At 41.2% G+C, this 23,808-nt stretch overlaps 1 protein-coding gene across 1 annotated transcript; it reads right to left on the minus strand.

The window, feature by feature from the left end:
- Positions 1-6,378: 6,378 nt before the first annotated feature.
- IGFBP3 (insulin like growth factor binding protein 3) lies at positions 6,379-23,115 on the minus strand. The gene is made up of 4 exons (XM_056485101.1): positions 22,242-23,115; positions 18,240-18,466; positions 15,551-15,670; positions 6,379-9,374 (listed from the first exon to the last, which is right to left on the minus strand). The coding sequence occupies exons 1-4, from the start codon at positions 22,624-22,626 to the stop codon at positions 9,249-9,251; spliced, it is 858 nt and encodes a 285-aa protein (XP_056341076.1). The 5' UTR covers positions 22,627-23,115; the 3' UTR covers positions 6,379-9,248.
- Between the last annotated feature and the right edge of the window lie 693 nt (positions 23,116-23,808).

The raw sequence follows: 23,808 nt of genomic DNA on the forward strand, positions 1-23,808 counted from the left end.
AAGAGGGATAACATTTTCTAAGAGTCTGGCAGAAGTGAAAGCCTAAAATCCTCTTGCTGTTTGTTGGCACAAGCTTTGAGTTTTAAATGGGAGAGGGAAGCTGCTTGTTGAGACTGCAAAGCGAAGGCGTGGAGATCTCTGCTCTCCCTGTCCCGTTTCTGTGGCTTCATACGTTGTGCTTGCTGATTGTGTTGGCTGTATCTGCTCACCAATGTCTGCCAGTCTCATGGGGGTCTATTGAACTGCTCTAGATTTACAAGTATGGATATACTACTGAGTAAGTATTTTGAGATCTTCCCACAGAAAGCACTGCAAAAAAGCAGTTGATGGTTGGTATTGTAAGTAACTAATGGCTAACATCCCTGTAATTTTCTACTGTGAGACCTGGCTAAATCCGTGTTACAGCGCCACATTCACTATGTCCAAATGCTTGTCAGTCATTGTATCAAAATAATGAAGAAGCAGCAAGTTTTGGAGTCCTTTTCAGGGAGTCTAGCCAGCACTGAACAATTGTCATGGCATTGCCAAGGGAAAATGGCAAAGGAAGGAGGGGAAATCTCTCACAGCTACAGCACACTCTTAAGAGTAGTCTGACTGCTCTCACCCCACAGAACTCGTGTAAAGGTTTATCTTTAAAGAGTAGAAATTGATTCTTTTTGTTGGGATAATTATATATATAAGGGAAACATTCATAGTTTATGTGACAATAGTCTATTTGCAGAATAGCAATCCAGTGGACAGCTAATGTTTTACAGGGTGGAAGGTTCCCATCCTAGCTGTAAGAAATTGGGAGTTTTCAGTGGGGGCAGAGATTTAGGAGTTACTCTTTCCTCTAATTGTTAGGTGCCAGGAGCAGAAGTTACTTTGCACAACATTCAGGAATGACTGGCCAATTCTCAGAAGTGTTTAGCCCCTTACTTCCCACTGAAAGTGGCAGGGGAGGAGTGCCTCCTTATCTGCAATCTGGCCTGCTATGACATCTTGCCAGGACTCACTGGGACAGACATCTGCTCAGCTGCTCTGGGGTGAGCTGTCTGACTAGGACCACACTCTTCTGTATACTGGGATTAAGACTAATGCAAGGAGGAAAAACAGGCAAATTTTATCTTCCCTATAAAAAATGCTGCTGGGAACTTTGACTACATTTACACCATAGATGACACACACCTTGCTTTGTCCTAATTTTTACGATCAGCCTCAAACATCAGGGTGAAAAATCAAAGGTCTTCAGTTTTTCTTGTTTTATTTTTTCTGTTTGAGGAGCACTTTGGTTTTTTTTTTGTTTTGGTGGTTTGTTTTTTGGGGATTTTTGGATTTTTTTTTGGGTGGGTTTCTTTGTGTTGATTTCTTCTTTTTCTTTTTTCTTTTTTCTTTTTCTTTTTCTTTTTCTTTTTCTTTTTCTTTTTCTTTTTCTTTTTCTTTTTCTTTTTCTTTTTCTTTTTCTTTTTCTTTTTCTTTTTCTTTTTCTTTTTCCTTTTCTTTTCCAGTTGTTCCTCCTGTGCCAGCTAGCCAAGCCTAGTGGAAATGAGTGGGCAAACAAGGAAAGTGCCACAGGTTACTTACTTAGCAGCTTGAGTTGCCTCCTGTGTAGCTGGATGTATAAAGGGTATCTACTGATCCTTGTTATTTTTGCCCCTCCCTTCATATTCACTTGCATTCCTCCTACTCTACCTAAAAAGAAATTAGTTGGTGGGAAGGTCTTAGATGAGCATCTGTGATGTTTGGTTCATGTCACCTGAGAACCCTACCTACCCAGCTTGTGCTTCTTCCTGCCAAAACCCTGTCAGGTTTGCTGCAGCAGAGTTTTTTCCAGCCATGCCTCCTCCTGCCCATGGCTTACTGCCAGCTGCAAAATGCTCATAGCACAGAAATGAGGTCACTGCCCTCTGCATTTCATTTTCTACCCATTGTTTCCCCCAAAGCTGTCCAAAGGCAACCAAAAACCACCTGGTAGTGGGCTCTGCTCATACTGAGTCAGTTCTGCTCGTTGCTTTGCTGAACAGCAGAGACACATTTGTGTCAGCTAGAGCTGGCAGAAAGTGAGGGGAGAGAGAAGGAAAATGGTGGCAAAGGGCAGCCAACCCTAACACTGAAAGCTCATCAGCATCTCTGTTACTTCTCTACCATAACAGCAAGTGCTTTGGAAAAGGAAAACTTAGTCAGGGAACAACTACCTGCAGACCCAGTCCAAAATGCACTTAGATATAAAGCACATGAAAATTTAGCCTTTTACTTTACAAACAAACATATTCCTTTGATCTTGCACTTGCTAATGTGAGTCTTAAACACAGAAAAATATTAAAAGGTAAACTGAAAATGCATCATATATAGCTTTCTTTCCTCAGGGAGAAGAAAAGTGGGATGAAATGGAATGGCCCTTGGCAGAGACTTGTCACAGGATTTAATGCACTTCTGGAAAGAACTCAGCCCCCATAGCACTAGATAATACAAGGGAACCTAAAAAAATGCTAAACAGAGCAGGTTTTTTTTCTGCAAAGTCGTAAGTAAAGATGCTTGTGCCCTACCAACAGTCTTGCAGCACTGACTTTTCAGAATTATGTTATTTTTCTACACACATTATTGCTTTGCTATTGAAGAACAACAGTGATGTCTAACCCCTGCTCAACCCATAATAATAATAATAATAATAATAATAATAATAATAATAATAATAATAATAATAATAATACACTAAAAATAATAAATAAAAAGCCTTTAAAAAAAAAAGATCCAAACTACTCACTCCAAGCTAGACTCTCTGATCATGCTGCAAATTGGGTGGTCAAGTTCTATGTATATCTTTAGACAACAGTTTTGAAGTAGGTCTACTTTTTCTCAGCTATTACTCCACTATAAACTACTAGCCTGAACCAGGCTGCACTGAAGACAGGTCTCATGTTTTCTGTTTTTTTCTTACTGACTGACCAGCCTATATTACCTAGCCATTTTTATGTTGAAACTGGGAGGGGACAAAGAAGGAGAGAATCTTTTGGGAGTACAGCTGCTTTGTTCTGTATTACCAGTAAGTACCATAAACCCAGCATTGCAGAAGAAGCCCAGACATACCAGCACTTGAAAATAGCTCTGATGATAGCTCTGCCAACAAAGGTTTTATTTTCCCTCCTTTTCTCCTTCCTTGACTTAAAACTGCCCCCAGAGAGCAAAGTTCATCTGCAAGGAAGTTATGGTGAGGGTGCAGGGAGAGGGGCAGCATCCCATGAGAAAGATGTGGGAGCAAGGGTGGATGTTGCAGCAAGATTAAATGAATAAATTTAAATTTAGTCCGTTCCGGATCATGGCTGTTTTATTTCGAAAAAGTTTCTGCTCATCTTTTCAGACTCCCTCTTGGATTATCAAGTCTGAGTGGCAGCACAGGCAGCCCAGCAGAGACAAGGGCAGGCAAGGGAGGGCAGGGGCTGTGCACATGCTTGGACTCCTTGCTGCTTCATCACCAGCCACTTTTCCATCGGGGACAGTGCCTGACCAACAGCTCTTCTAGCAGAGCCTTTGTGCTGCAGTCCTGCTGTGCTGAGACAGCACAGGCAGTCTTCCTCTTGCTCTGTCTCCTCCAACCAAGACATAAGCTGACAAAGAGCAGTTGATTTGTGCCTATACTGAGGCTTTTAATTGCATATTTATGCAAATGGTGACAGGTGATTTTTTTCTCTCTCTGACTGACAATGCTTTGTAGTTCACCAGGCTGATGTGGAGATGCTAAAGGTTCTTTGGAAAAGCATCTGAGTGTGGGATGTCTGTGGAGGCCTAGAGCAAATCATAGCTATAATAATCTTCTTTCATATATTTTCTTTGCCTGCAGTTTATTGCTGTCTGTTTATTGCTGCTTTGGCAGCTGAGCCCTTACCATTTAGCCCCAGCAAGGGAACAGAAAAAGAAGATCAGCAACATATTACTGATAGTTTGGTAATAGCAGCTGTAGAAATGTGTGTGAGGATCTGAGGGCTGAAGGTTGTGTGCAGCACCCCTGTGATAAAACAATAATCAACTTTCCAAGCTCAGTTTGGTGTTTTCTACTGAGTGCAAATTAGGAGACGTAGGAAACATGTTTCACCCTGAATATTCTCAATATGGCACAAGCAGGCAAAAATAGCCTCTGCTCTCTAGTTGTAAGGAGTGAGGGAAATGCACTACTCCACTTTCAGAAGGAATTACCACAAATGGCTATGGGAAACAGCCCTTCTCAATGACATTTTCTTTAGAGCTTTTCAGATTAGGCAATTATTTGCATGAAACTTCAGCTTCCTTCTGCAGAGAGAATCTTGCTACCTTTCTTTCCATCCCCACTCATGGAGAGAGCAGTGGGATAAAATTAGCCTTGACAGAGAAAGGCTCCTAAGGAATTTGGATAGGTCAGCAGAAGTGGAAAGCCAGAATGCATACAGCAGCAGGACACGAATTCTGCAAGGATAAACTGAGATTTGCAGCATTGCCCTCTGCTTTTGCTAATACCTGGTCTCTATTTTTTTTTAGCAGCAACACTCTGCCTTGAAGTAATTTGCATTTCTTAACATATGTATAGGGTAAAAGCAGAAAGCAAGGGTTTTTTTAATGGGATTTTCTCTAAGACTCCTGCAAAATCTGAACTGGATGGAGTAAATAAAATGCAGTTTTAAAACTAAAGCTTTTTCTGGTGAACAATAAATTTGTACTACTTGTTATTTTACCAGAGAATTCTTTTTTGGGCAAAAAAAAAAGTTGTAACATCATCTCAATCAATACATTGCATAATGTAGACAATCTCACATGCTGGAACTTGGGACTCCAAACTGCTAGTGATAGGCTCATAGGCCCATGGGCTCAAAGGATGGTTGAGGTTGGAAGGGATCTCTGGAAGTGAACTGGTCCACCCCTCCTGCTCAAGCAGGGCCACCAAGGAATGGTGCCTGGGAAAGTGACCAGATGGCTTTTGAGTATCTCCAAGGATGGAGACTCCATAAACAAATGGCTAAATATGTTCTAGCTAGAAGATACCCAGGTCCACTGGACTTACCAAAAGATTTCTCTTCTAAAGGCCTTGAACCTGTTTTGCATGCTTGCAGATGAGGTCACTTCTGATGCTGATCACAGAAATCTTGTATTTGGAATACTCTGATATCCTTTTTGGATCTTATTTTTTGATCTCCCAGAAAAAAAAAAAAAAGTGGGAGCTGGGAAATAAAAAGGAGTCCTTTCTAATGAGGAAGAAAGCATATTCTGGTAGAAATTAATAGAATTAAAGGATTTCTAAAGACACAGCAGGACCACAGAGAAAACAGCTACATATATAAATATTTCATTTTGTATACTAATACACTTTGGCATCCAGGAAAATTGCTCAGTACTGTTCATACTTTAAATAAAATTCCTATTGCTAATATGTAAACTCTTCTGTGGAGCCATGCTTGCTTACACAGTTTGAGAGTGACTAGAGATACACAAAGACGATTTCCCAAATAGTTTGAAAAACCACTACTTAAATTTAGGGCTCAGTTCAATAAGGTAGGTTTCTATGTAGGGTTTCTATGGAATTTAGTCATAAAAAGTTCAGACTGTACTAAAAATGAATTAATTCTGTGGTTTTGGTATTCAATGAAGCCTCCTTTCCTCGTGCACAAATAGCTAACACTATGCCCTGGAAGGCAGGCATGTCAAAAAGGTGGAAAAGGATATTCTGGGCTCCAAAAACTATAGTACAGTAGCTCTATTAAAAAAGTGAACTTTCTCAGAGTTTTTAAGATAATAGAGCTGTCTGCAGGCAGCTTTAACTTGTGTATTGGTCAGTTACAGAGATTTATGAAGCTATTTATCACACTTATTAAATAAATTCTTACAACATTCATCTGGGCTACATATGGTACCCATGTACTATCTAGGGACAGAACATGCTCAAGAAGAAATCAGCAAGTTTTGCAATACATATTTTGATCTTCTATCATGCCTTGCCATGCAAATATTTGAAGTGTAAACAATGTTATGTTATGTTATAAATTTTTTTCTGAGGTTTCTTAGTATTAACTCAGATCACCTTAGTTTCTTGGAAGAGCTTATTAAAAACTAGAAAAAAGCTGAAGTTGTTAACTTAATCAAATACTGAAGCTGAAGACAGTGAAGGCACTAAGACATAAGGGATTTTCCTAATGCTTTGGCTTAATTTCTATCCCCAAACCCAAAGTTCTCCATAAAAAAGGAAAAAGCCACCACTGATTCTTTCATTTTATAAAAGTCATCTTTTTGGAGAGAGATAAATATATAAATATGTTATTTTGCATTTCATACCAATTACAACTGACAGGGACAGCAGATTGACAATGGCAAGTATCCAATATTAGTGCAAGCAACTGTGCTGGTAAAAAATATTTAAAAGGCAACTTCTGAAAAGGATGAAGCTTTAAATTACAGATGACACTTTATTTTTGGGGCAATTTTTAAACACGATTTCTGTTTTAAAGACGTCTGTTGGAAGAAAAATAACAAAACTGATTTACACACAGATCTTTTTTATCTCCCCTTATGGTTGTATGTTTTCTCTGTTACATAACTAAAGACCATTAATACTAATAAAGGAACTGAATGCCATTTCTTAAATATTCATGTGACAGACTGTATGCTTAAATCAGGTTTAACTCCTTGAGATGTAGTTAGTTTGGGTTTTTTTCATAAAATATATGACTTAAGACCTCTACTAGCCAGCTTCTTCTATATTTCTTTTGTTTTTAATGGTAGGAAGAAAACATGAAAAATTAAAATACTTGATAAAATACCTGAATCATAAAGCCTGTCACAGGCTGTTAAAACATCTTACATACTTGCAAAATGTGCCTTGCAAAGCAGCTATCTATTACTTTCAACATGAAACTGATTTTTGTTTTCAGAAGGCTCACCAGATAGTCATTAAAAAAAAAAAAATAGAGGCAACATAATAACTCACTTCAATGAATCCAACTCTTCTTTTCTTATCTATGATTAATGCCCAAATACTGGCATATTACAACTTTCTTCTCTCTATGAAATTATTTGAAAAGATCTGGTACTCGTTTAGAACTCTAAAAAAACCCCAAAAACAAAAAACCCCAGCATTTATTATTCTGCCAACAAATCTTTGCAGGCATTAGATTTGCTTTAGCAATAAAAATATATAAAGCTTTGTGTAACCATGTGTCAGGAGATCTGTATTATCCTGGAATAGGCATCACTTCATGTACAATTCTTTTCTTACCATGAGATTATAAAATTTCAGTTTTAATGATGATATGAACTCATTTCATTAGACAGAAATTGGAAAGATGTGGAGAACACTCATAGTGCTGTTCAGCTAATATATTTCTAGGTAAGGCTTTAAACATCTGAGTTATGGTGATAGGCTGCCCCTAAACCAGCAAGCTGTATATCGAAATCCTTCCATGTCAGAGTTTCTAGACATTTGCCACTGCTGGCAGGAACAGGGATGGCTGTAATTCATGCAGTGGGAGAAGAATGGGCTCCTCACCACCACAGTCCCTCCTCCATCAACACAATACTCAGCCCCAGCATCCAAAAACCCACTGTCCTCAGTCTTCATGGAGTTCCCAACCCATCAAGAAGTTACAGTGCTGATGGCTTCTTTTTTCTACAGTGACATCAAACATTTATAGTGAGACATATAAGAATATATATATTTATATAAATATATAAAATATTTATATAAAATATATAAATAAATACATATACAAAATATGGCATTATTTTCCAGAGAGATGATACATTTCACAGGCCACCTTTCCTTATCCATATTTCATTGTCATACAGAATTTTTCACAAAGTACATTAAACAATGAGCCTCAAAAAAAAAAAAAAAGTTGATAAAGCCTTCCTTATGTGAAAGCATCACATACCACAACAAAACCAAATCACTTCTCTTCCAATTAAAAAGACACATAACACCATGGCAGACAGTGAGTTTAACTGCTTAAACCCAATGGTTCTTTTTTATGTTTAAATGCTGGCAAATGATTTCTACCATAGTCAAAGCAAGCAACAGTTGCGTGTCGACTAAATGAAACGTGTGGGTCTCAACACCCAAGGTCCACAATCCCCCCGTCTTGTTGACATTGTTTTCAACAGGAGTTCCTCATACAGAGTAAGTGCTTTGGTAGAATGTACCAAGACAACACAGAATAGATACACCTTTTCAAAATAAATAAGCAAATACAAAGAGTAGTACTCTAATGGCAGTTTTTTGTCCATGAATATTCTGTATTAGTGTGAGCAGTAAGTGGAGGAAATGCAAGCCCTGTTGCACAAACTGAAGCAATGAACAGACAGAGGAAAGCTTTACCAAGAGCTTCAGTGCGACTGTTATCCTTTCCAGTGGCATAATTCAGTGATGGGTATATTAGAATTATCAATAAAATAATTAAAAAAAATATTATCTTGGTATTTGTAGTTATATCAAATAATAAAACTCAATCCCTTCTGGAAACACTTCCTTTGCTCCAAAAATTCATTTCTCTTACCTAGAATAGGTCAGTGTATATGCATACAGATTTATACATATTTGTAAATCATTCCATAACCTTACTCTTTCTTTGTATACAGATGTATACACTAGAATTACTGTGTAATATTTGGTATTCACATGTTACATTTAAATAAAGTTTATTTAAAAACACAATTATATTAAATACAGACTAAGAGAATATTCATAATATATTTTACAGAAAAAAATAGCCATGTCTTTATTTTAGAAATACATTTTTTTAAAAAGTTCTTTGAGACTTCTATAAAACTTTTTACCCGTGAAGACAAGTTTCCCATCAGACCTGTAAAAAAAAGCTTTACCTTTAAATCCTTGTGGGTTTTTGGTTTTGTTTTTCTTTGTAATACTTTTACAAGCTTAATGTCTATAAATTCTTTAAAATAAAAAACCCATTATCTTTTGGGATCAAATTGGTCACAGGCCATTCTTTAAAAAGTCAGTGGAGACTCCCTGATTCCATTCTGAAGTGCCTTTTGTTTTTCTCTCTGGGTGTGAACAGTGCAGGTTTACATGGGAATTCAGAGCTCCTCACACATCCCATGGAAGCTCCATGTGTGTCGGTGGCAGGGTGCAGCCACAGCAGCACCCACAGGGGCTGGAGCTCCCCATCTGCTGCAGGAGGCAGAGCTTGTTTCTCCACACACAGTGCAGTCCCACAGTGTTTGCGCAGCCCCTCCAAGGTCTCTGTGAGGTCCAGTGGCCATGCACAGATGCCAGAAGAGCTGGCACCCAGCCCTCATTTGCTTTCCAAGTTATAGCAGTGGACATCTCCCTTTTCCTTCCCATCATACCCAGGAAGTGGCTGTCCATATTTATCCACGCACCAGCAATAACCTCTTTTTCGGCCTTTGGATGGGCGACACTGAAACATAATACAAGACCCAGTTAGCATGAATTTTGTTTTCTCCACTTGCACTATTAGACAGCAGGGATTCCTGCTCCTTTGATAGCTGCACTTCAATATCCTCACCATATCTGACAGAAATCAAACAGAATATTTGTAACCACTACAAAGTTTTCCAATAAAACTTACCTTCTCTCCCCACCAAACCCTCTGGATCTAACTACTCTATAATAACACTGCACTGAGAACTACCAGAAAATAGGCTTATAAAGTGCTCCCTATCATTTTTGGCAGCACAGCTGCCCCCTTTGAATACCATACAACAGTATAGGCTAGTGACTGGGACCCATCTTTAGAAAAAAAATCTAGCAGATATGTTCTACACTAAAGCACAGGTCTGGCAAAGGCAAGAAACACACTTGGTTTGCATCTGTTTACTGGAGGAAATTCAACAGTGTAGCTGACACTTATTAACAGATACATAATCCTTCTGTAGTGTAGTTATTCCAGAAACTGCTAGGTGGACTAGAACTTTACAGGCATATTTTCCTATTAAAAAAAGTTTGTGTATCTACTAGTCTGTAACATGTTAGCTTTAAGTTAGCTGCTGGACTTTTCCAGCAATGCTTACCAACCTGAAACTATCACAGGCAGTAACACTGAACCTCTTTCAAAGCAGCAATGCAATAAATACACATTGTAAAGTCTATTTAAGTATTATAAGTAATAATGCTCATCCCAAGGAACCAAGAATGGCAAAAACTAGACTAAAGGGGATGACATGCTGCAGGCTGCATTCAGTATGCAACCCTGGACAGTTACACTACCATGAAGCTCTGTGACCTTGCAAGGGTTTTACCCACTTGTAAGACATACACAGAATCTCAATGGGTTTGCAATGGTCAGCCTCACTGTCAAGACACAGCCTCCCTGGCAGCTCATGTATTGAGATTTGGTGATACAGGATTTGCTACAAATGCAAAGAAAGGTGGCTGTTTACTCAGGACACACTGACAAAAGACCCAGTGACACCAGTACACCCAGTTTCCTGCAGTTTTGTCTGTTGCATTGCCAATATGAAGGAAGATTGGCTAGACTGGTGCTACTTATGTCCCTCAACACTCTCAAGTCTGTCATTCAAGCAGAGCAATTGTTGCCTCTGAGATCACATTCAGAGTAATTCAAGTTTTCAGAGGTTCAGGCTGGTACAATCTGGTAAACATCACCACTATCCCTCTACTTTTTGTTCTCCAGAGTCTCATAGGCATGGCCCAATGCCTCAGGAGGCTATGGCAATTGTTCACCTAAGTGCCTTTTCCATGTGCAGGTACACAAGAAAACATGAATCAGGTGTTGGGCTTCACATGCTGCTCAAAGTGACTGATCCTTTCCATGTCTAGTTTGGTATCTCAGGTGACAGTGCTACTTTGGACAGATCTGGGAATAGAGATCACTTTGGAACAGCTTGCACCACCACACTGGCCCATAAGCCAACTAATTTGTGGCAGCATGGAACAGGGTAGACAGACTCTTCACCAAGACCTTGTGAAAGAGAGATGGGAGCAGGCCACACATTAGGTACAAATTCTTCAAACAATTTACAGTAAAATAAAATAAGCAAATGGTGACTTAAGTAACATTCAGCATAACTGCAAATTAATCCACCCTTCTGATATATTATTGAGTAAAAAAGCCCTATGCAGAAATAGTGCAATGTCGTCTCTTCTACAAATCTGTAGTCCTTCTGCATAAGCCCTATGAAAATGGACAGCAGCAGGATGACAAGATCCAGCTAAACATACATATCAGCTTAATTTTAGGAGAGGATAAAGAAGTTTAAACCTACTGAGAGAACAGCTACATTAATAATTCACTGAACTAAATGGTCACCTGCACTTCAGTTCTTATCTATTACTAAATCTTTAAACATAACTCCTACAACTTATATTTATTGTCTCAAAAGCCTGACTGGAACTTACATGCATTCTCCAGGATTTCCATGGATGACTACTCAACATCCACTGATGTTAAGGGAAATTTTTCTTCAGTTTTGGTAGTGAATGGACTGGACTCTAGCTTAAGTATTATTAACATTTAATGACTTAAATTCTTCATGCTCAAAACAGAGGAATTAATAAACAACAGCCTTTGCACAATATAATTTTACAAAAAGAAAACTTAGCCAGCAGTTCTAGAGTTGTTTTCCCAACAAAGTAGGCACAGATGGAGCCCAAAGAGCACAGGGCATCTGGCTGCCAGCCTGGTGCTCTGGCAATGAAACTACATTTCTTCTAATAATAGTAACATAGCCTCCCCTTTTAGAAGTACTATATGAAGTATGTTACACAACTCTCGCTGATTCATAGGCTTGCATCACTCTAAAAACAAATGATCAATTAAAATTCTCATGTTGTTGGAGCCTTTGATTGCTTTTAACAGTTGCACAAACAATTTTCAGAATTAATTACTACATGAAGTCAATCTGCAGAAACACCTTTCTTACTGTTTTTTTTTACTTCTAGAAAATCCATATGGAAAGCAAAACCCTTAGATCATCTACAGCTGAAATAACACTCTATGAGAAAACAATTTATCTTTTCCAAGTGATTTTTTTCCTACCCACTCAGCCATGCTGTCTATAATAGAGCACTTCTGATTAAAAAGTAATGCTTTGATTCTGAAACAGCCAACACTCCCTACATAAGGGGCAGACAGATCATATGGAAAAACATATAGATCTAAACATTTGTTCTTACGAATTTTGTATTCCACATACATTTCTAGGCTCTGCCCAGCTATTCTGTATGACTTCATAAGTTTAAAAAGTTGGAAAACTGCCCAAGCAGTGGAGACAGTAATTACTTCTGATGGGAACACCAGCTGCCATCTTCCATGCCACCTGCCCCTCTCCCTTCCACAAAGAAATGCCACAGAGGCATTTATGGGGCACAGCAAAGCATAGGGTATCCCATTGAATTCCTGGTCAGTCCAGAGGGCTCCATGGAGCTACAACCATGGCCTTCAGGAACAGACTGCAGACAACCTTGACATATACCTCAGGCCCTTCTGGCTCCTGGCAAGCACAGCTCTGTTTTCAGTGGAATGATGCCAGCTCACATTTAGGTATCTGGCTCCAGTATACAAACATGGGGCAATTCTAGTAATTGCCCCATATAATAATTCTAATTTCATCAAAACCTTTTTTCCCATGCTTGAGGTAGGAATGTGCCTGTATCAACTAATTATGCATAAATATACCTATATAGCACAGTTGAATAGTACAGCCTTACATGTATGATTAAGACAAAGAATTATAAATTTTAATGGGTCTATTTTAAAGTTTATATATAAACAAAAGGTGTGAAATGTCTTTCAAGTTATACCCTGACATATGAATTTATGTTCCTAGAAATGTTTCATGTATGCAAATCATTCTCCATGGTTGTTCCTGAAAAGTCAGTTTGTAAATATCCACAAATGTCATGAAAAATAAGTGCATTCAACTTGACTGGAAGACCAGATAGCCAGGAAGGCAGAATATGAGAGTGCCTCCTGAATGATCATAATTTATCAGATTCCTACCATCCCAAACCTATTACATTCTCATCCTAGACAGTGGTTTTGGCAACTGTTTCTAGAATTCAAAATGTCTAGCTTGCATTCATTTTTAAGTGGATTTACTGTCTACTTCTTAACCTATTATCTTGAATTTTTTGACAACAAAATATAATTCAATTACAGATTGAACATAGCTAATAATGGCATGAAGGGAATTAATAAAACAGCACAGCTTTCTGTTAATGAGATTAGACATCTGCTCACAGTATCTAAAATACCAGATCTGCATGATGATGCTTCAAAAAGAAAACCAAACAAACACAATTGTCACAATTCCTTGTGGACAGTTAATTTGATCTGGACAGGACTCACTTCTCAAACTGACGGGTTTTTTTCCTAGGAGTTAATTCTATTTACTCCTAGGCAACTATTATTTTTGGTTTGTACTTTGTTGGTGAGAAAAGCAGGCTGCCTCTGTAAGTTCCATATCTGAGGGCTTGTTCCCAGGGTTGATCAAGGTTCATTTACAGAACCAGCAGCCCAAGTGAATTTCATGTAGAAGGTTCACTCAGGTGGGCTCCATTTGTGGGCATCTCCTGCAAGACCCTGAGTCATCTCAAACTAACATTGACACTACTGGACCTGTGTAAAATGGCACAGTGCTTGACAAGGCTGGCTAGGTATGAAAGTGTCCCCTCATTCTCTATGTATGAGAATGCTGACCAGACAGGCTATTGCACATACTGCAGGAACCTTTCCTAAAGAAGTTTTAAAAGCTTCCAGGCAGCACAGACAATACACAGAGGACAAAAGTGTCTATTTGCTTTGTACTAACACCTTATTCTCATAAATCAGCTTCTAGGAACAAATACTAGGTAAGATTATTTTCTGTCTTTCCTATTTTTTCTTAGTACTTTGTTTTTTTGCCTTGGTGATAGATCTATGACTGCACTTTAAAGTACAGTCCTCCTTTCAAGTAAGCCACTTTAATCCATGATTACTGTGGATCTGATTTACTAACACAATACCAGAGATTATTTGCAAACCACCATATTTTTGCAGACAAAGCAAAAGCATCAGTGTCTAAAGAAAGATGAAAGGAAGGTCTACTGAGCAAAGTAAATACCAGCCTGCAGTCTTCTATAACACATAGAGAAAGAAAACAGCTACAGCACACTTGAGTGCCTCGAAGACAGTCAAATGATGTGCTGTTCTAGAGCAGCTAAGAAAATACTTTTATGTACAGGCACAAAACACAATCCCAGTCTCTCTCTGCATAGCAGTCCAATACATTTTCTGAAAACAAGCAGATTGAGATGTAAGCATTGCTCTCTGCAAGTTTACACACAGCACAACATGGCTGAGCAGGTTTCTCAAAGCTCCAGGCAATAAAAAGAAACTTTCCCTGCTTGGGAGTTGCCACCACCTGCTCAGGAAAAGCTGGGAAGCATAGAAAAGCTCAGCAGCATGTACCAAAGGTCAAACAGCACTGTCAATGCTGGACTGATAGCAGAAAGGAAGACTGGAAATCTCACCCCTGTTATAAATGCCCTGCCTGACACTGACAGCTTATTGCAGAGCTCCAGGGAATACTAGAAAGGGAAAGACTGTTTCTAAGAAAGTTGAAAGCCAGAAAATGGAGAGATAGCATTCCTAAAATAAGGTTGCCTGGTCAGAGGTCAGACCTCTCACTTCCAACCAATGAACTGCATTAGCTAGCAGTAGAGTCAACCACTCCTTTGGTTACCAGAGATAGAGAGGCTGATTCATATAAATCCAAAGGGAAAGACATGATGGTCCACAAACAAAATCTGTCCTTGAGAAAAGTCTTAAAGAAACTTTTGAATTCAGAAAATTTTGGAATTATACCAAGAAATATATATTTGGAGGCAGGCCGCTAACTAAACAATGAAATTAGATGGGATGTACACACTAAACAAAGAACCTGGCACATCTTGCACTTCCCCAAGCTCTGAATGAGCTTCAGTGGCAGCTCTGAACAGAGAATGCTGCTGTAGTTCAATCCAACACAACTAAAGCATAAATACCCACAGTTTTGGTCAGCATTTGTCAAGAAAGGTCACAATCCCAGAATCAGAAAGGGCTGAGAAGCCATCCTTGCTGCAGAGTAACTCCTAGAAGTATCTTTTTCACGATAATACAACTTGGATTTTGGAAGTGATCTGTGTAGCACATAAAGGACAGATACATACCTTTCTCAAGTTGCTTTATGTAATATGATACAGTGTAGTTCTTCTAGGAACTCTCAAGCAGCTATTTACAATTCAAAGCATTGATCTATTGCAGTCATATGGTGACTGCAACATTAGCTCTGTGGGTTATTGTAGAGGCACTGCTTTTTTTAAACCAAAGGGCATTAGTATCTAGGACACCAGTCAACCCATGTGTGACTAGGTATGAAGTTTCTCAAACTAATCTGTTGTCATGATCAACAAAAAATAAAAATACTATCCCCCCTTGACAAGGTTCACCACTATCAGATCAGGTCCTAAAACTGGAAATTAACTAGTTCCTCTGCAAAATGATATATAATGCACCTTGCTGGCAAGATCCTTCAACAAAGATACAGAAAAGGTGAAATGCATTCATTGAAATGCTCAAAACTCTATACTTACTTGCTTTTTCTTGTAAAATCCCTTCTTGTCACAATTTGGAATATGAAAGCCCCTGGGACTCAAGACATTCAGGATCTTTAGGTGGTTTAAAGTGTCTTCCATTTCTCTACGACATGGACCCTGTTAACAAGCACATTTTAGAAAACACAGATGAAATTTCACTCCCAAATTCCATCTTTCACTCAAGAGTTAATAAATCTTTAAAGGGCAAAAAACCACAAACCCAAACTAATCCATTAAAATGAAGAGATGGCTGAATATGTCAAAAGCAGACCATTCACAAAAAAAATAATTCCGACAATTCTGCTCTATTCAAGATGAACTGATTTCTAAAGACTGAAGGCCCTACACTAATGCTGAGGCACATATTGGCATTTCCAGTTGAAATCACAGTCACATGTGTCTTTGGGAAGGCTTAACCAGTATGTAAGTCACATATAACTTGAGTTTGGAAAAGCTGGCCTTGCACCAAGTGGGAAAAGAAGAAAGTAGGCCACTGGAAATACATGACTAGACAGGCCTTCCCCAATGACACTTGTTTTTTTGTGATTCTGCTGGATTTGAAAGCTTAAATGAAATTGATTCAATTGAAAATAAGTGGCTTGGCATAACGTATATATCAAATACCTCAACTTTGCACAATTCCCAATTTCAACTGAATGAAATAGATGCAGTCATATAGAGGACCAGTTGCACACAACAGTCTCATTAGACAAGTACGTCACTTTTTTCCTCACTTTGTTCATTTGCAAAAGGCTGACAACAAGGTAGTGAGGATTAGCTCTAGGACAATGAGCCAAAAAGACCTTCCAGAAGCACTTCTAAGAGCAAGTCTCAAACACTAACTAATTATATCTCACAGCAGCCCTTCAGGGAAGGGAGTAAAGCGTTATGAGCTCCACTTTGCAGTCAGAAAATCAAGAGCAGAGAACTTCACATTTTTCCAGAGGCCAAGAAGGCAGTCATTGTCAGCAGTGGGATCAGGATTAAAGAGTCACAGCCCACAAACTCTGTGCTTAGCTACGCTTCTATCTGGATATATCACTGACTTCTGCCACCAGCCCCCTTCTTCAGCAGAGACAAGAAAAAATTTCTTTGCATGGTTTCATGGTTTAAAAATATTTAAGTTGCTGCATTGACACAAAGACTCATTTGGTGCTGTTTTTAATTAGTGAAGTAATGACATGTTTACTTTCAAGTGGTAATATTAATAGTTTGCTCATGTAAAAGGCCTTTAATGTGAGCGTCTGAAAGCATACAAATCTCCATAGTACTGTTGGAGATTAAAATGGAGTTTTTTGGTCAATAAAGATCTTCCTTTTTTTTTCTTCATATTTTTTTTCTCTACCAGTCTCACAGCTTCTAAACATGGGCTTTAAATGGCTTCCCTTACTGCTCAAACGCAGACTGCAAGTGACACACATTCAGAGATTTGGTCCCAAATTAGGCCTACAAAAAGGTCAACAGCTTTTTAAAAATTTTTATTTTAAGCAAGCTTCCAAAGTCAGCCAGACTAGTATCAAAAGCTAACATTCAGACACAGCTAGAAGAGCATTTGCTGACAAAGCCACCTGTCCCTGATGGACTTATTTCAGATTCTTAAAGACAGCAGCAGCCCTGGTGAACTGATATACCTCTGCTTATGGACCCAACTATCACTACTCATCCTAGTTAAGAATCTGTTTTCTCAGAGCAACAAACCTTCATTCTTTTAGTGATGGCACTTTTACTTCCCATTTTTGGAAGGAGGACACACTGGAAGACAGATACTGAAGTGACATAACTAGATGGCTGGACATCAGTGACAAACTAAAAATGAAGCTTCTCTTGGAAGCCACACTCTCTTCTGGCAGAGATTTTCACCTGATAAAAGTTTCAAAACCTTTTGAAGACAAGCCATGTCTGCTTTCACCATGCCTGTTCTGATAAAATGCCAAAAAATATCCAGATGCATTTTTCAAGCCATCTGGCCTAAGGCACACGTTATCAGATGGATGTCCAGGAATAAAATTATTCTTGCCCTCAGATTAACCACACTCCCACTGCCCTGCAAATTCACTGGGCACAGTCAATAGGAAGCAATGGCAGCTCATGCAACCACGAGACTTTGCATTTAGGCAGTAGCACCAAACATCAACTACAAGTGGAGGCGGTGCTTAGCAGTGATTAGTCAGTCATACAGTGACTGACTAGTCAAGATCCTAATCCTCAGCTCAGCCTAAGTTTATCTCCCTTGATTTGCACCAGGCAGCGTATGAACACAGTGCCACAAGGCTCAATGTGAAACATCTTTCTCCATTACTGCAACTTAATTACACTGCTTGCAACCAAGTTTAATGATGACACTATTAAACCTGTCCCAAGTCCACTCATACAAACATGTGACAATTACAGGGAGGAACAAGAACTTTCAACCTCTAAGAAACTTTAGTGAAAGTAATGCTTGTATTGATGTAAACATCATTATGTTAGTCCTACGTGTTTCCTGAACACAATCTTCTTGGTCTGCTGATTGTGTGTGCATTTGCAGAGTTAAGTGATTTACCGGTTAAAATGTACTAAAAGGCTGCAACAATTACTACTCTTTAGCTACTTAGTGTAAATATTTATCTTGTCATATGGACAACACATATATATATGCACACATTCACATACTCGCAAATGCCTTCCTATTTACAAAAATACTTACATATTCAGTCTCTTGTTTGGATTCAGAAGAGAAATTCAATGTATCCGTACTCTGCGAATCATATTCGACTTTATAGCGTTGTGTATCTTTGGCTTGCACTTTCCTGATGATATCTATTTTGATGTGTGGTGGATGAGACTTGGAATCTGGCACCCTGTGAGAGTTCGGAATTGCCTGATTTTCTACGCTGCTGGTACTCCTGTCTTCTTCTGAATCACTGAAATTTCCTTCAAAAAGAACAAATGCAGAAGAAATAATGTTATTTGGCTACCAGCTGTGTCTGCAAGGGCATAGAAACATAGAATTATAGAATATCTTGAGCTGGATAAGACCCTCAAGGCTCGTCAAGTCCAACTCGTGACCCTGCACAGGACACACCAAGAATCAGACCACGTGCCTGACAGTATTGTCCAAAGGTTTCTTGAATGCTGTCAGTCTTGCTGCAGCGACCACGTCCCTGCAGAGCCCATCCACCGTCTGAGTGAAGGACCTTTCCTTAATATCTAAGCTCTACCTCCCCTGACACAGCTTCACGCCATTCCCTCAGATCCTATCACTGGTCACAAGCAAGAAGACAGTAGTGCCTGCCCTTCTGCTTCCTCTTGTAAGGAAGCTGTAGAGCATGATGAGGTCTTCCCTCAATCAGCAAACCACTAGTCTATGTGTTTAATTTTCCTTTTTTACAAAACAGCCATATAGAAAAGATTAACAGCGCAGCACTCCGCGTGTCAGCGCCTTTGCTGCAGTGCCGCCCGCCGGCGGCAGGGGGCAGCGCTGACTTCTTCACCCCCACATCAACGCCGGCCTCGGCCACTTACGGGCTGCAGCCCTAATTTTTTTTTTTTTTTTTTTTTAAAAGACGTTAGCACCATCAACTCTAGCCCGCTAAGTTTCCTGGTTCTAATTAGCCTGTTGGGGCTTTTTATCCTCCCCCTTAACTTTATTCAACACAGAACGGGAAAGAAAACGAACAGCACACTCTCATTTGTCTGCTGTTAAAAAAAACAAACCGACATTTCTGGGTGTACAAAACTCATTTTAAAGGTAATGGACAAAACCCGCCATTCATTCTCCAGTGGTTCCAAGGACAAACACTGTTTTCATCTTCAGCTTCAAAAATATTTTCTCTTTAAACTACCATCCACAAAAAGTCAGGAAAAGCACATTTTTCTAACATACTTCATAAGTTCAGTCCTCCTGGCCTTCTAGGGTATTTGCCTATTCTGCATTTCTCTCTGTTAGGAGACTCCTGCAGTGCAACAGTAACTACTTGCATTTCCTCCAGGGAATTTTTCCAGTTAAGGTATTCCTAACAGCTAAGTAATAGCCGAGCCCCCACCAGTTGCTGTCTTAGCAGCTGACCACCTTCTTGGTTTTTTGTTTTTTTCTTAAAGGAAATCCTATTAGGAGTGAACAATGATAACATCCAATACTAAAATTATACTTGATGACTCACCAAAAAAAAAAAAAAAAAAAATCACGAGAGATGAGAAATTCAGTGATAAAAGTCCACATTCACATAGTTGGTTGATGCTAAATATTTCAACACACAGAGTACAGTGGCACTGCCAATACACAGGAATGGGGGAAGGAACGTAAGAGGAAGAGGATTCTGAGTTAACATTTTGGTACTGGTGGTTTTAGTGCAGCCACTGCTGGCAATGGACATAATTGACTAGGAAAATCCAAATCACAGTGCAAATGGATTAAGGAAGTTTAAGTCCTAAGTCCAAATTTCCTGGCTTTTGTGGGTTTAACTCAGACTCTCAGCGGTATTTGAACATATTTTTGGTGGTTTAATGTCCTGTTCTGAAACAGTAGTATTTTTCCCCCACACTCTCAATGAAATTTGCAAGAAGTGAGTCACTAAAATGATATAAACCCGAATCTAGGTTTTCTGCAATCAGTCCAGTTCATTAGTTTTTCTCTTCTACCAAAGAATAAGCAGAAGATATTCTTAACATGCACTGAGTATCCATGTCCATGTCTGGTCACTTCAGTTTAGAGAGGCCACCATAGTTCAATAGCACTTCTTGCACTTCAGATTAAAATGGTCATATTGCCACATTTTAAACTGTAAAGCATATTTGATTAACTCCATTTCACAAAACTTGGTGCTATGCTAGCTTTTACATCCTCATAAGAGGAACAGAACTGCCATGAGAACGACCCTTTTTTTTTTTTTTTTTGGTAAGAGATTAACAAGGTTGCAACTACTATTTAACACTTTTGTGCCCAAAAAAACCAACTGGAAAGTCAGTGGCCTACTGCAGTTTCTGTTAAGATCCTACTGTAATATACTCTGCCCTATACCAGCTTCTAGCAATTTCTGTGAACTAGGAAGGACCAACAGAATAGCACGTGATGCAGGACCCAGCTGCATGAAAGGAGATGATGTGATCCTGCTCAGAGAGATGTGCACCAGGGAGCGTTGGTTTGGCAGCTGGGAGTGGAGTGGTCCTCATGAGGCAGAGGGCACCATGTGTCATACAGGTTTTGGGTACTGCTTCCTTCCTGCACACCAGGTTTGCAAGCTTCACTCCTTGAACGTGAACTGTAGTGGTCTCACTATGCAGTTTTTAAGGAATCAAAACTACTACTGATTTAAAAACTTAGTTCTCCCTTAGCTGAAAGTCTTCCCGTTTTCCGCTGAATTCTTATTTCTGCACTCTTGGCTAAGTACAATTCTCTCTTTCTCCTTCTCTGCCACTGTTGAAAGCACTATCCCTAGATTAAACACCACCAACTCCTAAGTACCAAGGAGACTTTTCTTGTTTCCAGTGTTACTCCAAGAATGTACAGGATGAGCCAAGCTCATGTGATGAAGAAAGCTACTTAATGTTCCAAGGAGATTAAAAATTTCAGTTAATACCTCCAAACTCTCCTTCAAAGTGTCACAGCTTGGAAGCAGCACATAAATAATTATAATAAGGCATCTCCTATTATTCTAACAGGCAGTTAACTGGAGCATTGGTGCCACTTTCTCAGCTAAGGAATGGCTATGAAAGAGTCCCTATAACCTGGCAGAAAAATCTTCGGGCTTTTTAAAAATGCAAATAGTGGAAAGCCTTTTGACACACTTTTTTATTAAACACATGGTAACATACTTGCTGTTGGTTAGGAAACAGTTTAATTAATGCTTGCATAGAAGGACTGTGCTGTCTTGATCTGAATCCCAAATTTCCCTGTTTTAAGTATTAAAATCTACATGCTAACAGAACTTTTTCCAACCGTCCCTTCCTTTTCAAACAAAACTTGTTCTGTGAACATCTCACTTTCAAGACATGGAAGAGGTACAGGAAATCTTCGTTTGACCAAGGATTTATTTGCAGCAGAGACAAAAAACAAGGTGCTCTTAAACACTGTCGTGCTAACGCTTTGTTCTGAGCAACCACTTTTCCAGGCCAAAGGGATATTTAAATTTGTCTTTTGTCTTTTCCTCTCTGTGCTTAGACTTCCCTGACTTGCCCACGCAGGATTCAGAGCCCACTCTCTCCAGTTTTTTGCTCACTCTCTTTCCAGGTACACCGGGGACAAATGGCGAGGATTACACCCTCTCTCTCTCTCTCTCCATTCAGGCTCTGTAGCCTGCCAGTCCCATGCACCCGCAGAAGCCACATGCGATCCCTCCCCAACTCCTATTAAAAAAAAAAAAAAAAAAAAAAAAAAAAAAAAAAAAAAAAAAAAAGGCAGCTCTGCCTTTTCGGCGAGGAGCTACTTCTCAGCATCGGCGTCGAAGAAAACCGGGATACACATAACTAAGGCTGAAGAGGTAAGCTGTCCTTTCCCGCGGATCCCAGGCCCGGCTACGTGGCTCGGAGCCCCCGCGCAGGCCGGCAGCGGGCGGACGGCGAGCGAGGGCCGCTTCCGGAGACGCGGCCGCGACGCCCCCGCCTCCCGCTCCCTCGGCACTCGGAACAAAAGAAAGCGACACGCGCGCTTCGAAAAATAAAACAACAGCGGAAAACCAGCCCAGCCTCCCGCCTCCCCTCAGCCCCTTACCTGCAGCGTGCGGCGCCGGCAGCAGCAGGGCCCGCAGCTTGCCGCCCGCCGTGGCGTTGGTGCAGAGCCCGCGGCCCTCGAGCAGCGCCTGCAGCGGCCGCGCCTCCTCCCGCCGCGGCTGGCAGCTGAGCCCCGCGCCGCAGCGCTCCGTGTAGATGCCGCAGGGCTGCCCCGGCCGCAGCGCGCACGTCAGGCAGCAGCCGCAGCCCGGCTCCCGCACCCGCTCGGCGCAGTCGGGCCGCAGGGGCTTGCACTGCTGCAGCGCCCGCGCGTCGCACGGCTCGCAGCGGACCACCGGCCCCGCCAGCGCCGCCGCCGCCCGCCGGACCAGCAGCGCCAGCGCCGCCGCCGCCACTGCCCACAGCACGCCGGGCCGCGGCACCATGGCAACGGGCGGAGGGGGCCGCCGGGAGCCGCCCCCGCGCAGCGCGGCCGGGGAGCGCGGCGGGGCCGAGCGGAGCCTGCCCGGGCGAGGAGGAGGCGGGAGCCGCGCTGCCGGCGCTCTCTGCAGCCGCCTGCCCGCCTCACATCCAGGCACCAAAAGCTCGCTAGCAACAAAGGCAACTTTTTCCTTCTCTTCTCCCCGCTCCTCCCTGCACAGCGCCTGAATTACTTGGCTCGACAGTAACTTTTCTCTTTTTTTTTTTTTGCCACACACAACACTCAGAAAAAAAAAATTAAAAAAAAAAAAAAAAAAGCCTTTGCAAAAGTTAAAAGCGAAAAAAAAAAAAAGATTTAAAAAAAGCCAAGCCCAGACGGTCTGAAGAAAACTTAGTCCAAAAAACGTTGCAGAAAAGGAGAAAGTACCGAGAAGGGAAAAACAGAGATGGGGGGGAAAAGAAGAAAAAAAAAAAAAAAAAAAAAAAAAAAGCGAGGTTCCCTTGGTTTTACTCCCCGCGCTGCCTGCCCGCCGCGCTCCCGGCGCTCCGCAGCCAGCCGTCCCCGTGCCGCCCGTCCGCCCGCCCTATATAGCGCGGCCCGGCCCGCCCCGCGCCCAGCGCAGCGCCGGCCCTCGCCGGATCCGCGGCTCGCTCGCCCGCGGCTGCGAGGGCGGGGGAGCGGGCGGGGGGCGCGGCGCTGCCGGGGGGTTGCGGGCGCTTCTGAGAAACCAGCTGCGAGGGGTAGGGCTCCGGCCGGAGGGCCACGTCGCGCGTCTCCAGTTTCGAGAAGTGGTCTCTCCGTGCGTGTGCGCTTCCCCGCGTGCGTTTCCTTGGCGCCGGGAGAGGAGCGCCCTTTCGCGGGCTCCCGGCTGCAGCATGTGCCTGCGCTCGCACAGGTTATACCTTGGGCGTACCTTGGGACCGGCTTGCGGCTCACACGGCAGCCGCGTCCCCAAGGGTCACCGGGGGGAATGTATGGGCGCCACCACAGCCGCGTTCGCCAAGGTGTTGCTTCTGGCCCAGGACTCGGTCCGTATCTTGCCCCATCTTCACGGATATGCCTCCCTGATTTTTTTTTTTTTTTTTTAAGTGTTCTCTGTACTTTTTAAACTTTTCCTTCCCTATATATTTCCATTGCAATGTCCTCACAAATCCAGGATAAAAAAGACAATCCGTTCCCCCAAACT

The sequence above is a fragment of the Oenanthe melanoleuca genome, chromosome 2, assembly GCF_029582105.1.
Source record: "Oenanthe melanoleuca isolate GR-GAL-2019-014 chromosome 2, OMel1.0, whole genome shotgun sequence".
NCBI classification, from domain to species: Eukaryota; Metazoa; Chordata; class Aves; order Passeriformes; family Muscicapidae; genus Oenanthe; species Oenanthe melanoleuca.